This window comes from Glycine soja, chromosome 19 (genome assembly GCF_004193775.1).
Source record: "Glycine soja cultivar W05 chromosome 19, ASM419377v2, whole genome shotgun sequence".
Lineage (NCBI taxonomy): Eukaryota > Viridiplantae > Streptophyta > Magnoliopsida > Fabales > Fabaceae > Glycine > Glycine soja.
Window position 1 is genome coordinate 4,296,984 of NC_041020.1, and position 17,940 is coordinate 4,314,923.

The window sequence follows — 17,940 nt, forward strand, 5'->3', positions numbered from 1 at the left end:
ATTTTTTTTTTACCATTTATTATGCAATATCATTTAGCATTTTACAAGATTTTTATGAAAAATAGTTCTACATAAATATAAAAATTATGTTTTGTGGATATTTACATTCGGGATAAAAATTACATGTCAAGTTGTCAAAAACCTCTCAAAAGGAATCAGACCTGATTTGTAATCAACTGTAACACTATAATCTCTACAACTTACTTTTACTTCGGTTCCAGCCAACATATATATCAGCCAATAGACCAACATATATATCAACCAATATATATATCTGCCAATAGACCATAATAGGTTGGACTTAAGTGCCTAATATTTTAGTGAAGTTAAAATGTTTAGATTATGAAAAATGTAAAGTTGATAAGTTTTTATTTTAAAAAGGTATTTGCTAATTATATAAACAAATTGAAACTGAACTTGAATATTTTAATAAGAAAGATTTCAGATTTGAGATGGAAAAGAATGTGACTAAAATAGGAGACATTGAAGATAGCAATTATAGATGCTTCACAACACTAACAAAGGTGCCTAAAAAAATACCAATACCAGGAGAGAGAAAAAACAAACATAAAGAAAGAAATAGTAATTAGCTCTACTCAGCAGGCAAATATCATAAAAGAATGAAATAGTTGTTTTCCATCATCAGTGAAAAAACCGCACTTGCTCCGACAGTTTTTTTGTTCTGTACATTGTATCCATACACGATAATATAATTGATTAATAACAATGGATTTTCTTCCCAAAATTGGAATGACAGACATATATACATTGAATCGTGTTTCATTTGGCATTATATTATTTGACAATTTTCAAATAAAATGGCACTGCAACTTGTAGTAGGCTCCTGCAACCATATTTGCTAGAAAATTTGAGTGGAATAAAGATAACAATAACATTTTTTTTAGGGAAAGAGAACAAGAACATAAAATCATTTAATTGTAACTACATAATAAGCATAAGGTGAGAATAATTGGTAAACGGGTCAGCTCATGCTGTTTAAGATTTGTTACAAGTGATCCATATTTTAATTGGTCCACATTGTAATGGATTAGGCTAGAATACAAAATAAATTATTTTTATTTTCTTAATTTATGCCTGCTAGTATTCTTTATATTGATTATTACAAATATTTACTTATTTATTAACTCATATAAACTATTTTAATTTCATTCTATCATTTTTCTATTTAATATGTCATATCCTCCTCATTTTCACATCTTTTTGTAAATATAAATTTTTAATATATAATAAAAAATAAAAATGTGGACAGACATGTGTTTGTCTCTCCACTAGTTTAATAGGAAAAAAAAATCATTAGAGCAACAAAACTAATTAAATATAAAAATTAGACACCAATTTTAACAAACAGAACAAGATTGCAATACAAGCTGATTGTAATTTCAGATGTTTGGTTTTGTTTTTCTTTCGTCCAACTAAAAAAACACAAGCGGATTGTAGCCAGCCCGGCCCACTAGTCTCCTATCAAAGTTTCAGTTGTTTTAAAACGACGACGCATATTTTAGAATTCTACCTTTCGTATTGATTCAAACTGTATACTATATTTTAGACAAGTGCTTATTACTTTGACGTTTAGCTCTCATTGAAGGTTTTACTTTTAAATCTTAATTTACAATTCAAACATTTATTAGTTAACATAGAAAATATGAGATTCGAATACATGCATGTTAATTACTTGAAAATCCTAACATTCAAATAATCCCAAATTTCCAAAGAAGGATACAGGTTTGACAACATCTCTAAACAATTATTTTAAAAGTGTCAAGTCATAAAACATAGTTTAGTTTGACACTAGTTTTAATTTAGCTTAAATTTAGTTCGGCAAAAAATTAAACCAATTTAAATTGAAAAAAATATGTATAATTAAATGAATGATTTCTTTAAGTATATTTTCCCCAATATCAATGAATGTTTCGCTCTTTATTATTAGAAGATATTTATTAGTTCAACAAATAATGTGAGCAACACCCCAAGATTCACTCATTTCATTCTTCTCTATTTTCGCCACCAATAATTCCAATTGCAAAAAGGCAACTTGGCATCCACAGACTCACACAAACATACATATTTGAAAACAGCAAGGTGACAGTTTTGTAAATTAAAAGTGAAAACTGAAAAGGAAAAAAAAGTAAACAAAATGAACTCAATAGCCTTTGGTTTGAAATATCTAAAGAAAAAAAAGAAACAAAATAACATCTGATTACTAATATTTGTTGGATTAAGTAAGGAGTCTAACCTGTATAGTTCTGAGTTTCTGTACACATTGATGAAGTTGACCTTAAGAGATGCTTCTATGCCTGCTGATGTAACTTCCAACATCCAGGTTGCAGGATTATAACCTTCTTTGATCTTAGGAACTCCTTGAATAGCCTACATCAATCATGCACTATAGTGAATATGCTAAGTTCCCAATGCTACAGAAGCATCATATGTTATATGTGTTAATCTTGTTTACACTAAATTCGCCTCATAGTACAGAATCAGATCAGAACAGTGGTGGCCTAATGGACCAGCATATATTTGCTCCCCTGCCAACTTCAAAAGTAACATCCATTAATGTAGTCTTACCGGCACCACTTACACCCATCAGAGCTGTTAGTACTCTTAGCCTAAAGACACCACTAACACCCTTCAAAAGTTCTCGACGTTCCTCAAAAACTCCTTGCTTTTTCATTTCCTACAATCAAATAAACACTCAAATATATTTTAAATATAATCAATACCATACAAATAGAAAGATTACATTTTTAAAAAAAATGTGTAAAGTAGCTGTGGCATGTCTAAAGAATATTTGATCTCATCAAATGTGAGAGATAGAGGTTGAAAAGGAAGAACCATACCCTTCCTTCCACTTTTGTTAGCTTTATCATCGCAGCGAACAAGCTAAACCATTATATATAGAGAGAGAGGTCATATTGCTTGATCCAATTTACGATGTCTTTTAATTCCTTCGTATTTCTTATCGCTCTCAAATTCTAATAAACCTTGCTAGACATAATTTCTCTTCACGTCTACAACTTTATTGAAATCTCCATTAATTTACCAATAATTAATGTTAACTAATCAGCGAGAAGAAGGCAATGGTTCTCCAGTATTTTGTCTCCTTAGCAAATCAAAGTTCCATTAAAATATAGACAGAAGACAAACATACGCAATAATACATTTTGGAAAGGCAAACCTAGAACAATAATTCAAGGAATCATATTACCTGATCTAATTTACATTATCTTAAATTTTTTACATTCGTATGGCTTAGATTGCAACAATTAATAAACGCACCACACCTACAACTTGATCGACTTTTCCTTTGATTTACTAAAAGTCTAAACTAAATAGAAAAAAAAAAAGACAATGATTCTAAGGATTGTGTCTTCTTAACAAATCAAAGATCCATTAAAAAACATACACAGTACATTACAGAAGCGTGGACCTAAAACAATAATTCAAGGAATCTTGTTGGGACAACATGTAGATAACAAAAGAAATTTTATACAAAAGAATTAGAACCAGTAAACAAAATGTGCATCTGCCAAAGGGCACTGGTAAAGCAGAGTCGCTAGATGCTTGCATATAGGATATATGATACAATTTTGGTATCTCGTTTATGTTAGAATTAATGTCTCATGTGAGAGGTATATGACTTAGTAGGGACTAATAAATAAATAATTAACGATTAAGGGTTAAATTATAATTGGGCTTAATAGGAGAAGTTTCTAGGGTTAACTGCTACTTGATGGGAGTAGTGGTTATAAAAGGGGCTTAATACCCACTAACGTGAAATAAGGTCCCCTTCCTGACCAGAAAGTGCTCTTTTCTCACCCATAGCCATCACGAACGGAGAGAGACAGAAAAGAAAGGCCAAAGGAAGTGAAATCTTATTTCTCTACTCTTTCAAGGAAATCAAAGTGCACTAGAGAGAAGTTCCTGAAGAGAAAGGTACAAGTCTTCCTATGGAGAAAGGTACACATCATTATCTATTGTTGTTTATTGATTGGCTCCTTGAAAGAGGGGAGAAATAAGATTTCACTTCCTTTGGCCTTTCTTTTCTGTCTCTCTCCGTTTGTGATGGCTATGGGTGAGAAAATAGCACTTTCTGGTCAGGAAGGGGACCTTATTTCACGTTAGTGGGTATTAAGCCCTTTTTATAACCACTACTCCCATCAAGTAACAGTTAACCCTAGAAACTTCTCCTATTAAGCCCAATTACAATTTAGCCCTTAATCGTTAATTATTTATTTATTAGTCCCTACTAAGTCATATGCCTCTCACATGAGACATTAATTCTAACATTCTCCTACTTGGCTCATGTGACATTAATAAACATTATAGACTAAATAAATAAATAGATTAACTAACATAATGCGCATTAAAAATTGACTAAATTGTTCTATACATTGGGTACATCATAATTTCATGATTAAGAATAAGAACCAATTCGAGTCATGGCGGTTGTACATCATCTAATCGACATAGTCCCTTCCATGTACTACAAATTAGTCTTCTCCTTAATATGACCATTAGTTAGGAGTACATAATTGGTCCAACATAATGTCTTCATTCAAGACAAAACCTGTTAACATTACTTTAACACAAACATGCATGCAAACATAGAGAACAGGTAATCAGAAACATCATAATTGAGCTCAGAGTGTCAGCAAAATTACATAAGGTGAATTACACTTAATGATCATCAATAACAATAATGCTCATACTTTCAACATGTTCTATAAATGTCTTGGGCGGTAATCCCTTTGTCAAAGGGTCAGCTATCATAAGCTTTGTGCTAATATGTTCTATTGACACAATTTGTTTTTGAAATTCTTCTTTCACGACAAAGTACCTCAATTTCATATGCTTAGCACCCTTAGAGTACTTGTCGTTCTTACAAAAAATATTGCTGCGAAGTTATCACAATACATTTTCAGCGGCCTAGCAATACTGTCGACAATTCCAAGCCCTGAAATAAAGTTCCGCAGCCAATTAGCCTGAATTGTAGCCTCAAAACATACTACAAATTCAGCTCTCAGATGCAACAACAACTCATGCACACAAAATTACTTTCATTTGTTTTCGTTCCATATCATTTCTAAGACATTGTGTGAGACTAACTTTGTCTCATTTCTAAATGAGAATAGGCGATGTTAAACACCTTTCCATCTTGAATCTCTCTAGCACTTTATCGATATATATACTTTCTGAGATAAGCCTAACAATCCTTGTGATCTATTATGGAATATTTCTATCCCTATCATATAACTTACCTCACCCATATCTTTCACTTCAAAGTTTCTAGAGAGAAATTTCTTAGTCTCGTGAAGAAGACCAAGATCGTTTGTTGCAAGCAAGATATCATCAATATACAAAATTAGAAAATAACCTTACTCCCACTGACCTTCAGATACATACATTGATAAACAGTATTTTCCTTAAATCTAAAGGAAATAATGGTATCATTAAACCTCAAATACCATTGGCAGGAAACTTGCTTTAAGACTGTATATTGATTTCTTTAGTATGCACACCATATGTTCATTTCCTTCAACTGAGAACCCCATTGGTTGGTCCATACAAACTTTCTCCTCTAAATCTCCTTTCAGAAAGGCGGTTTTCACATCTATTTGATGTAGCTCCAAGTCATAACGGGCTACTAATGTCATGATAATCCTGAAAGAATCCTTTCGAGACCAGTAAAATGTCTCTTTATAATCAATGTCATCTTTCTGAGTAAATTCCTTAGCAACAAGTCTAGCCTTGTAACGTTCAAGGTTGTCATGAGAGTCACGTTTAGTCTTGAAGACCCACTTACAACCTACTCCCTTACAACCCTTTGGTAATTCTACAAGGTCCTAAACACCATTATGTTCCATGGAATTTATCTCTTCTTTCATGGCATTTAACCACTTCTCAGAATTATCACAACTTATAGCTTGTGAAAACGAAACTCGATCATTATCATTAATGCTTAAGTTTGTTTCTGTTTCATGTAAGTATACCACATAATCATTCGAAATAGTTGGTCTTCTTTCTCTTTGAGACTTCCTTAATGCTACTTCCTGTGGTTCTTCCACAATGGGTTCATTATGTATCATGGGCTCATCATTGTGTTGTACTTCTTCAGTATTGTTTGTAGCAATAACTGAAGTAGTAATCACCTTACTGCTAGAGGCAAAAGCTAAAGGAACTTGCACTCTAACTTCTTTAATTTCCATTTCTCGTGGAACTGTACTCCCACTGATTTCACCGTTTTCAATGAACCTTGCATTTCCAGTTTCGACAATTCTCGTACTATGATTAGGACAATAAAACATATACCCCTTTGACTTTTCTGGATAACCAATGAAATTTCCACTGATTGTTCTTGCATCCAATTTTCTTTCTTGCGGATTATAAATCCTTATTTCTGCCTGACAACCCCAAACATGCAGGTGCCTCATACTAGGTGTCCTATTTGTCCACAGCTCAAAAGGTGTCTTTGGAACTGCCTTATTAGGAACCCTGTTCAACAAATACATGGCAGTTTTCAAGGCATACATCCACAAAGATACGGGTAAAGTCTAATTGATTAACATACTCCTAACCATATTCATTAAAGTTCTATTACGCATTTCTGATACACCATTTTGTTGTGGTGTACCGGGAATTATGTATTGCACACAAATGCACGTTTCTGAACAAGCTTAGCAAATGGACCTGGGTGTTGCCCAGTTTCATCATATCTTCCGTAATACTCATCACCTCTATCATATCTAATAATTTTCACATTTATGTCTAATTGCCCTTTTATTTCATTGTAGTAAATTTCTAAGGCATCCATTGCCTAAGAAATCTCGGGCAGTAAGTAGACATAACCGTAACGTGAATAATCATCAATAATGGTGATAAAGTATCTTTCCTTTCCGAAAGAACTAACATCTAAAGGTCCACAAATATCAGCATGCACAATTTCAAGAAGCTGAGTGCTTCTTGTAGCTCATTTTTTTGTATGTTTTGATTGTTTTCCCTTAATACAACCCACACAAATATTTAGATCCGTAAAATCTAGATAAGGAAGAATTTCATTCTTTATTAATCTTTCCATCCTTTCTCTAGAAATGTGACCTAAACGTTTATGCCACAAGAAAGCAGATCGTTCATTCACTAAACTATGTTTAGTGCCAACATTATGATGTAGAGTTAAAACAGTTTCAGCATACAAACTGTCTATTTCCAATTTATATAAACCATCACAAGAATACCAGTACCAATGAGATGATTATGCTTAAATAAATTGAAATATCCATTACCAAAATTAAAAGAGTATGCAGTAACTTCAAGTTTAGATAATGAAACTAAATTCCTAGATAAACTAGGTACATAAGGAGTTTCCAGTAAATCTAAACGATGTCCAGTGTTGCGTTTTAAACAATAAGTTTCAACTATTTCCACTGGAGCTTTCACTTCATTCTCTATGAAAATGAACTTCTCATTTGGGCTTATGGTTTGGATTGTAAGGAATCTCTGCATAGTATTAGAAACATGAGTTGTACATCTAGAATCAATCCACCATGTATTATGGGGAACTTCAGTTAAGTTTGATTCAAAACATACAAGAGCATTGAGCTCACCTTTCTTTTCGAACCAAGACTTACGCTTTGGGCAATCTTTCTGGAAGTGTCCAGATTTTCCACAAAAATGACAATTATTGTTCTTTGATGCTTTCTTCTGGATTTGCACAGGACCGTCCTTGATCTTTAATGGTCCTTTGCCTTTATCATGTTTCTTTACAAATCTTTTTCCAGCTCCTTGATTCCCTCGGTGGCTTACATAATGGATTGAGTGACTTCCTTGATTCTTAAGCCTCGTTTCTTCCTGAACTAACATACTGTGCAATTCATGCACATTCCATTTATCTTTCATGGTATTATAGTTCATTTAGAACAGGCCAAACTCAGACGATAATGAGTTTAGAATAAATTGAACAAGAAAGTTCTCATTCACAGCCATTATATTCCCAAGGTCTTAAGTCTTGTTGTAATGTTTGTCATCTCAATGACATGTTCATACATAGTACGTGAACCATCAAACTTCATGGTGGTCAATGTACTCATTAATGTCCCAGCAACAGACTTATCAGCTGTTTGAGAGCGCCCTCCCACTAATCACATAAACTTTTTAGCACTTTCGATTTTAGGGAGAGTTGTCTTAATACTGTCTGCAACAGTCATTCTCATCAACATTAGGCTGAGTCTGTTAGATCTTTTCCAAGTTTTATAATGAACTTTCTCTTCATTGCTACTAACATCAATAATAGTAACAAACTTCTCTTCCAACATACCAAGATCATAATCCAAAACACCGAGGTGAAATTGGACTTGCTCATTTCAGTCAGAGAAGTTAAGCCCATTAAAATTGGCTCAGATGATACATAAGAATCCAATGAATTCAAAACATGTATTGCATAATAAAATTCACATAAGTGTTTTGAGACATAAAATACATGTCATACATATGATTCATTCAGATAACAGTCAATGTATATTGATGTTCTCCTTTGGGTGATACATCAACACACAACATACAAACATAATGATGCTAATAAAATTTTAACATTAATTGACAATTAAATATGCACCAATTAGTAATATCTATTTCCTTTGGGTATATAAATAAAACTAATGATACACACAAATCGCCTACAATAATATTCATTAATTATAAGAACAACTAATCAACCTTTGGGCAATCCATAAATGCCTTATAACAATGAATTTCAATTACCCATAAGCCAACAGTCATATAATTTAACATCCATTATTCTATGAGTAATTGAAATAATCCTTAATTTGGAATTAAATAACCTTACAAATTTGGCCACTTTGGTGACTAACAAATTTAACATACATTTAATTCCAACCAAATATATATGGCCTGCACATACTTATTGCTATTAACAATTCATAGCCATTCCATTAATTCCATTCTAGGCCATAAAATAATTTTCACATTTATTATAAGACATAAACTTTCAATCCTTCAATAATGTTCAACAATAACATTCGAAAGAAAAAGAAGGCAGGTGGGATTGCAAATAACAAACAAAGATTGCAAATAGCAATTTTCATAATATTCATTCATCCTGCAAGATATTTGGTACGCGTACGTTTTCCTTTTTGAAAGCATTATAATTCAAAGCAATCCTACGTACGCTGCGCAGCTTCTAAAAAAATATAGGAATTAAAGATAACCTATTGTTACAGCCACGCAGCTTTTCAAAATAAAACAATTCGGGATGGCGGAAATTTTTTTTGCTTTTCATTCCCTTTCTCCAAAATGTAATTTCCAAAAATTCTACAGCTTTCATGGCTTTCCTTCTCATGAAATTTTATATATCTAGAATTTCATACTTTGCAGCGGAAAATATAATTAACACGAAAGGCACGTTATCAAAACATGTAATTGAAAATACATGTAACATAAATTAAAAATCCCTAAATTTCATAATTAGGATTTATGCATAATTGGGAGAAATTAAATCATTCTTGGAGAATCATAAATTGCATAACACATGCTCTGATACCACAAGTAAAAAAATTCTTAAGGGTTTCCTAGACTATCAATTATAGAAAACCAACAGGATCTTGAAATCTATGGTTCTCACAAACAATCAATAAACAACAATAGATAATGATGTGTACCTTTCTCCATAGGAAGACTTGTACCTTTCTCTTCAGGAACTTCTCTCCAGTGCACTTTGATTTCCTTGAAAGAGGAGAGAAATAAGATTTCACTTCCTTTGGCCTTTCTTTTCTGTCTCTCTCCGATCGTGATGGCTATGGGTGAGAAAAGAGCACTTTCTGGTCAGGAAGGGGACCTTATTTCACGTTAGTGGGTATTAAGCCCCTTTTATAACCACTACTCCCATCAAGTAGCAGTTAACCCTAGAAACTTCTCCTATTAAGCCCAATTACAATTTAGTCCTTAATCATTAATTATTTATTTATTAGTCCCTACTAAGTCATATGCCTCTCACATGAGACATTAATTCTAACAGTTTAATGTCATGGAAATTTGTTAATATCCTTTGCAGGAAGCAGCATGCTCATCTGTGGATGGAAAGCAGCTGTTAGAGCCATCAAAAACAGCTTCAGATCCCTTTCTCGGGAAATTTTATGAACGTATGACGGTTTGCTTCAACAGCAAATGCATGATCATTTTAGGTACCTATATGACAAGGAAAATCTTTTTCCGATTAGGGGAATAAATTAATTGGTTGTTTTTCTTGTTTTCACCCAGGTAGTTTATGGAGGTATAAGCATTATTCTTAGATATGCAAGCACTTTTTTATGGCTTAGGTAGGTGTGTGGAGGTGCCAGTGCCAAGCTATTCAGTATAAAAGCATTATCTGAATATGTTTATCTTCATTATTGTTTTTTTTATCGATTCTCTTAGTGTAGGTGAGTTTATTTGATTTGATTGTCTCCAGATGTTTGTATACCTTTTGATTCAACTATGACAATTGATTGGTGTATATATATGCATGATTTGGATGGTAAGTGTGTTCTTGGCTATGATGAGGTGAAAATGGCTTTAATGGCTAAGGATCTTGTAGTCGATCGAGGGTGATACCGCCATCGAAGAGTACATAACTGGTTCAGCCAATGAATTCAGTGACGCATGGCAAATCAAAGTGGTCTAGTGGACCCTTTAGTGAAGCTCTTTGGTAGTGCCCATGAGAAGCTTTTTCTTCTTTTGCTTAAGTTTTTTTACGCTAAAACTTTGAATGCATGACTTCGGTAATAGTCTTTTCCTCTTACGCAAAGTGAGGATGAGGATTAACAGTTCTTTGATCACATCGATATCACCAAAGCGATGATCAAAATGATGATCAAAGCAATGACAAGGGTGTTGGCAAGCCAATGACACCTCCATTGTAATATTGCCAACCTAGGTGTTCAGTAGACTTGAACTTTGACCACCTACCACACTATATTGATTGACACCATTTTGTTCATCAACAACATAATGTACAATCACCAATCGGTGCACTCGAGGTTGGCATGACCTTCGATGAAAAAGCACAATGTATTCGAGCAGTTAAAGAATACAACATCATAAATCATTTTGATTGCGGAACAATTTACTCTGACCTGAGAAGGCTAAACTTCGTGTAAATTACATGAAAATGGTTGTACATGGAGTTTGGGTGCATGCAATTCAAAGAGGCATAACAAATGGATTATCAAGAGTATTAGAGGTCATCACACTTGTCTCGTGCCAATGCTCAGACAAGATCGTCATCAGCTCGACAAACACGTCATAGCACAAGTAGATGTTTAAACATAATGGCTTTGCATATTGCAAACCCATTGTAGAAGGGGAGACAACTTCAACTTGGGGTTTTTTTCTAAAGAATTTGAGAAGACATGTTACTCTGCAAATTAACATTTCTCTCATTTCAGACCGACACCCCTCAATTATAAGTGCCTACAACAACCCAAGTAACTTATGGGTCCAGGACACATCCCATTTCTTTTGCCTACGCCACATTGCACAAAACTTTCTTCGCGGTAACTCAAACTACAAACATTTAAAGAAACCACTCATGTTGGCTGGTAAGAATCTATTATATTTATTCGTTAAACTTTTCTTTCAATCAAATTTTATAACATAATAGATTGATTGAATATTTACAGGTTATGCATACACGGAGAAGATGCATTGGCAACATCTTGGGGATATCCGTGCGAATAAGCCAAGTACAGCTGAATGACTTGATCAATTACCGAAATAAAAATGGGTACAATGCTTCGATGAGGGGAAACGTTGTTTGAGTCTGTTAATTTCATGTTCAAAAACACAAGACATTTGCCGATGTCATCGCTGGTTGAGGAGACGTATTTCAAGATCGCACAACTCTTTGCTAATAAAGGTCGACAAACTCAGGAATGATCAACTCCCGCTCACAGTATTCTAAAGTTGTCTTCGATGCTGCAATGAATAGTGGTCAACAAGAATCTAATACACATATTGTAAATGAATTCGATAGACACAATCACACTTTTATTATAACAGAGACTCAATCCCCACTTCAAACACCAAGACCACCGGGAAGGTTTAGAGTAATGTTACAATCCCAAAAGTGTGATTGTGGTGAATATCAAGCTAAACACTTACCGTGTTCTCATGTCATGACTGCCCTGTAAATCTGTCAATGTTAATCCCATGACCTATGTGCCGATGTTATTCACTTTACAACACATTTTGCACATCTACGAAAACTCCTTTGGTTTACTGCCACACGAATCAATGTGACAAGAATATGAAAGAGATCAATGGGGTCCTGATCCAAAGAGAAAGAGGACTACAACCCGTTTCAACTCGCATTCTTACTGAGATGGAGGAAGACGAAAATGAACGAGCAAGTAGAAAAAAATGTGGACTTTGCCGGCAACATGGTCATAACAGAAACAATTGTCCTAACATATCCTCATCTTAAGTTTTTTCCTTAGCCAAATGTAATTGTTTAAATATTTTATTGATAATGCAGTATAATATTCTTCTATAAATAAATTGTTAAAACCTTTAGTTTTATCATTTTTAATTAAATCTAATGACATAAACAAACTAATTATATTTAGTAAAATAATTATATTAAAAATTTTAAAATTTTTACTAAAATAAATATATTATTATACAAAATTCAAATTTTAAAACAAATATTCACCAAAAAAATATCTTAAATAAATTAAATAATGTAACAAAAATAATTAAATTTAATAATATCATTTTCTTAATAACAAAATTAATTTAATCAACCCTTCAAAAATTAATTTAATAAATAAGTAATTTTAAAATCAATTAAAAATAATTTTATATAAAATAATATTTAAATTTTATTAAATTTTAATTTATAAAAAAAAAAGATCAAGAAGGGAAGTCGGGGTGGCCAAACCCGACTTTCGTGAAGCATCCCTCAACTAGTGTAGTTTGGGAAAAAAAATATCAAAGTGGTGTATATTGGGTATTTTGAGGAGAGAGAGGGTGCATGTTGGTAAAAAAAAAAACCCTTCTTTTTCACCTTTCTCTCTTTCGCCCTCTTCCTTTTCTTCCTCAAACAATTTCGTCCTCCTTCCTCCAAGACCTTTTCACCAGAACCCCTACCCCAATCCCAAACACACCATCCATATAAGGCAAAGAAAACCCAAATTTGAGAAAAGATCTGTCAGTGAAGGGAGCGTGGAGAAGATCGCACATTAAAGCCAAATTTGTAGGCTTGCTAACAATGGTGGCCTAGGGATCGTAGTTGGAAGTCGCAACGATGGTGCGACAATGGTTGTGGCGCACTCTAGTTAGGAACTTGGTTGTGGCTAACCTCGAACCTTCTCAAACCAAAACGATGATGAAGCTAAACTTACCCAATAGGAAGAACAATGTCGTTGTGTTGCTGCAGCCCACCTCGATCCCCTTCAAATTGCAAATCCACCTTTTGTTGGAAGTGGTGAAGCTCATCGAGAACGTGCTCACTAGAACCGTGGAGTCGTGGTTCTTCCTTTTGTCTTCATTGCAACAAGTGGACTTGGCCAACAACACCTTCATGGGGTGCAGATCTTGAGGCCACTCACGGTGCATTGGGGAGGCAGCAGCAGCAGTGGCAACAACAACCTCATCACGCTAAACTTGGGGTTTAACAGAATTTGAGGCTATGCACCCGCAAATCTCAACGAGTATCCTTCGTTGTCCTTCTTATCAATTTGGTACAACACACTACGTGGTGCGATCCAATTGGAGAACAGATAGATCAAGTCCATGAAGAGGTTGTTCCTCGACGAAGGTTGAGATCTATTTCTTTATTAAAAAAGAATGAGATATGTTTTGGAAGATGAAGATTAAATGGAGAAGAAGGTAGGTGAAGGGGTTGGTAGATGACTTAGAAGAGGGTTTTGAATGTTTAATTTATTTAATTTTACTTTAATCGATTCTGGTGATTTTTAACCTTCAAAAATTTTTAATTTGATTTTGAAACAAATATTAATGATTTTTGAGCCGCCACAAACCACATTATTAAATATTTAACGAACACTTCATCACTTAACTGAAAGTCGAGATTTAAAATAAAAATTTTCAAATATCAGGGAACAAATATAAAGGAAAAATTTATCAGGGATCAAACACAAAATTTGGATATATATCAAGAATCAAAAACATATTTAAGTTTTTTATAAATATGATCCGTCAAATTCTTCCCAATAGATGAATGCATGTAATGGCTTTTTAATGTGATGGTTTCTCTCCAAATCTTTTCAGCTATGATCTTTTGTCGCAAATCATTTATTCTTTCACTTTTTATTTTTAGTTTGTTTTAAAAAAAATGTATTTATAGTAATTTTGATAGACTAGTTAGGGTGTCAATGTAATGATTATTTTAAAATTGGTTTGGACAATCTTGGAGACATTGGCCTTTATTTTGTAAAAATTTCTATTATAGATAACTTTTAGAAATCTAATTTGATTATTTGTAGAAATTAAAAAAATGATCTCATAATTTACATAGTCAATTGTTATTGATAAGAAAGAAACTTATCTTTTTAAACTCAAGTTTGAGCATTGGGGTGGTAAAATTCAACTGGATCCCTCAATTATTAAAAAATTTAATTGAATCCCTTAATTATTAAAAAAAATCAATTAGGTCCTCTAATTGTTTAAAAACACTACAATCTTTTCATTTTCATCAACTACGTTACTTTGCTTGTTTTAAACTAACAAAAATGATAAGATTATAGTGTTTTTAAACAATTAGAGAATCCTATTGCACTTTTTAATAATTGAAGAATCCAATTAAACTTTTTAATAATTGATGAACCCAATTGAATTTTTAACTATAATTAAGAAATCAATTATATAATTAAGTCCAACAACAACAATAATAATAATAATATAGGGTGTAAAAGAGGTTTAACTTATAACACAATCATGGGGTGTATATAAAAGAGGTTAAAAGGGTATAATTGGCAATAAAAAATTTAATGAGAAGGAAGGGGTGAATTTAGTAAAAAGGAGCAGTACTTAACAAGACCCGGATATCTCAGCCCGCAATAGACCAGTCCATTGGACCCGAATTGACTGTTTATAGTTTATACATGTAAGTACCATCAGTGATTACCTCAGTAAACATGCAATTAGCCAATTACCCCCACTAAACATGTTTTTAGCCGCAGTTAAAAAGTGATTAGTGGTTCAGGAATGTCTAATAGTAAACGCCGCTTGTGAATAGCAGAAAGAAGCAGTTGTAGTTGTTGCAAAGATGAGTAGTAGCGGCGCCAAGAGGAGCGGTCCCCCAAAGCACCAGAACAAGTACGCTTGGAAACCCAACGCTGGTCGCAAAATCAACGAAACTGTCTGTAACACAAACCACGCCATAATTCTATCATTTTGATCAAACCAATAATCATATAAAAAAAAGAACATTTTGAATATTATTAATTGTTATTATTCACATGCGCAGGAAGTTGGAGGAAGATTCAGACCCCTCTCTGAGATCACTGGGGTGTGCCCTCGTTGCAAGGATCAAATCGAATGGAAACGACGTTATGGAAAGTACAAGCCTCTTCTTCAACCAGCCAAATGGTACTATTTTCTTCTTTTTTTAAAAAAAAAAAAAAAAAAAAGTTCTCATCTTTATTTCATGAATTAGATTAGATTAGATTGAATTGTTATCTTTTAGCTTTTCGATGATTAATTTTTTAATTGGGTTGCAGTCAGAGATGTTCCAAGCGTGCTGTACGTCAAGCTTACCATAGCTTGTGTCCTGGTTAGTATCACACTTGATTTATTTTGCTTTTTTGTTTTTATTTTTAGGGTTTTGGTAAGTGGGTGGTTTTGAAATTGGTGCAATGCGGGAAAAAGAATAGATTTTTGGAGTGTGGAGGTGGAAAGAGGAAAAGGGTATGTGTTAAATTTGTTGGAACTTGAGAGTGAGCACATGATGTTTGTGAAAAGTGCTCTGAGGGATGTATGGAATAATACCATGATAAAATTAGTTGAGAACTGAGAATGGAATTTGCCTTTTGTTTATGAGTGTTGCTCATTCATTGGCTTTACTGTCGGTGTAGGTTGTGCCAAGGAGCATGGTGTATGCGCAAAGTGTTGTTGCAATACGAAGCAAATAGTTGGAAGGTTGTCTTTCTCACATTTGATGGAGCATTCAGTTTTTTGTTTGTATTTGTAATGACACAAGTTTTGTGCTAAATGTACACCAGTTAGAATTTGCTGACTCCAACACTCGTCAAAAGAAAAGATGAATCTGTATTGATGTGTAATTTTGTTTCTTGTAGGGATATATCAGAAGTTGAGGCTGAGCAAAAGATGCTAGAGGAGGTTTCTTTTTTCTATGCCCTTCCCGAATGTTACGCTTGTTCTTCTATGCAAAGCAGAAACTCGTAATAATACTAGTATTTTTGTTGCAGGCCATTAAGAACTCTCGGGAGAGAGAAAGGAGATCCTTATTGCGTGCTGTAAGATACTAAAACTAAGGCTATTCATTTTTTTCACTGCCTATCCTGCTTCTCTTTATTCCCTAACATAATCGGTCTAATCAATTTACACCTGACAGCATTTCAAACAAAACATAGATTTGTATGTTTCTATAGAACATTTCATTTGAAAATCACATCACCAAGTTGAGTTTATTACACAATGCTGGTTTATGAAGTTTCTTGTAGAACCTGCTGTTGATGCATTGCATATATATTTAATCACATAATTTCTTTTGAGTTTATATTGGTATTCTAAAGATAAGCCAAATTCTATATAAATGATGGTGTAAGCCTGTAATGCATGATTCATTCAGCATTTATGGCAAGGCATTGTATATATTGTGTTTGTTATACTGTCCTGTTCCGCAAACATGCATGTTGTTGATAATTCTTCTTTCTACTATTGCTATCAGATGAACAAAGACAAAACTAAGAGTTCAAATAGTGTCCCAACAGATACTAAAGGTAACAAAGTTGGACAATTATTTCCAAATGCATCACTCGAAGACTATGCCATACTGAATAGAGTAAACGTGGAGCATGATGATGGTGCAATTTGTAATGATAAATATGTAGATAACGAGGGTGAAGTTTGTGAAGATGAAGATAACAGTGATGATGAAGATAACAGTGATAATGAAGATTGTGATGAAGATGGTAACAGTGAGAATGAAGATTGTGATGATGAAGATGGTAACAATGAGAACGAAGATTGTGATGAGAATGATGACAAAAATGATGAAAACATTCCTGATCATACCAATGCCAAAAATGAATGATTCAGGACATGAGTATTTCAGTTTCCTTTAGAAGTTCAAATTACAATTCTGATTTCTTTGCAGACTGTTTTCGGCGTATTTGGGGTTGAATGCAAATTTTGGTTAAGTTGTATCTTTAGTTTGTTCGCCTATGGGTGGGTGCCTCTTGTTTCATTGTATTTAACTTTTGAAGTATAATCTTTGTTATTAATTTTTTATCCACTCAATGCTACCTGATTCCTGCTCTGTTCTGCCGAGCATGCCCATCAGTTTATTATTAAGTTATTAGCTTCATTTTGAGCCACATGGATCTACTTACCGAACCCAAAAAAAAAAACATCTTAATATTGGGATACTCTTAATGATTGAGTTGTTTTAGGCTATGTTGGTTAAAATTTTAAATTTAAGGGCATTTGAGAGAGCTTATTTAAGTTTATAAGCTTATGTCCTTTCTATAAGTTCTTTTTAGCATATTTCGGTAAGCTTTAGAAGTGCGGCAAAATATACTTTTTTAAATTATTTCAACAAGTTTCTCTGTCATGCTTGTGAATAAATCCTTAATCCAATGGCATACTTGATTATGCTTTAAAAAGGTTAAATGTGTTTTCAGTTCATGTAAATGTTTTCTTGGTTCTTTGTTAATGAAAATGTGT

The 17,940-nt window shown here is 33.4% G+C and overlaps 1 protein-coding gene across 2 annotated transcripts; it reads left to right on the plus strand.

Annotated features, from left to right (window-relative positions):
• Positions 1-15,178: 15,178 nt before the first annotated feature.
• On the plus strand, positions 15,179-17,570 carry LOC114398968 (uncharacterized protein C9orf85 homolog). Of its 2 annotated transcripts, XM_028361059.1 has the most exons (8): positions 15,179-15,391; positions 15,500-15,621; positions 15,753-15,805; positions 16,107-16,170; positions 16,329-16,371; positions 16,461-16,508; positions 16,943-16,994; positions 17,106-17,570. In XM_028361059.1, the coding sequence occupies exons 1-8, from the start codon at positions 15,299-15,301 to the stop codon at positions 17,306-17,308; spliced, it is 678 nt and encodes a 225-aa protein (XP_028216860.1). In that variant the 5' UTR covers positions 15,179-15,298; the 3' UTR covers positions 17,309-17,570. The 2 variants fall into 2 exon arrangements, with proteins under 2 accessions (XP_028216860.1, XP_028216859.1); XM_028361058.1 differs by having other exon boundaries at positions 15,182-15,391; positions 16,943-17,570.
• The last annotated feature ends 370 nt before the right edge of the window (positions 17,571-17,940 follow it).

Bases quoted from the DNA above. Each gene is read 5' to 3' on its own strand.
- LOC114398968 (XM_028361058.1), top strand. From the start codon at position 15,299: ATGAGTAGTAGCGGCGCCAAGAGGAGCGGTCCCCCAAAGCACCAGAAC. The intron at 15,622-15,752 runs GTACTATTTTCT...ATTGGGTTGCAG, and splicing joins CTTCTTCAACCAGCCAAATG to TCAGAGATGTTCCAAGCGTG. The intron at 16,509-16,942 runs GTAAGATACTAA...TATTGCTATCAG, and splicing joins GGAGATCCTTATTGCGTGCT to ATGAACAAAGACAAAACTAA.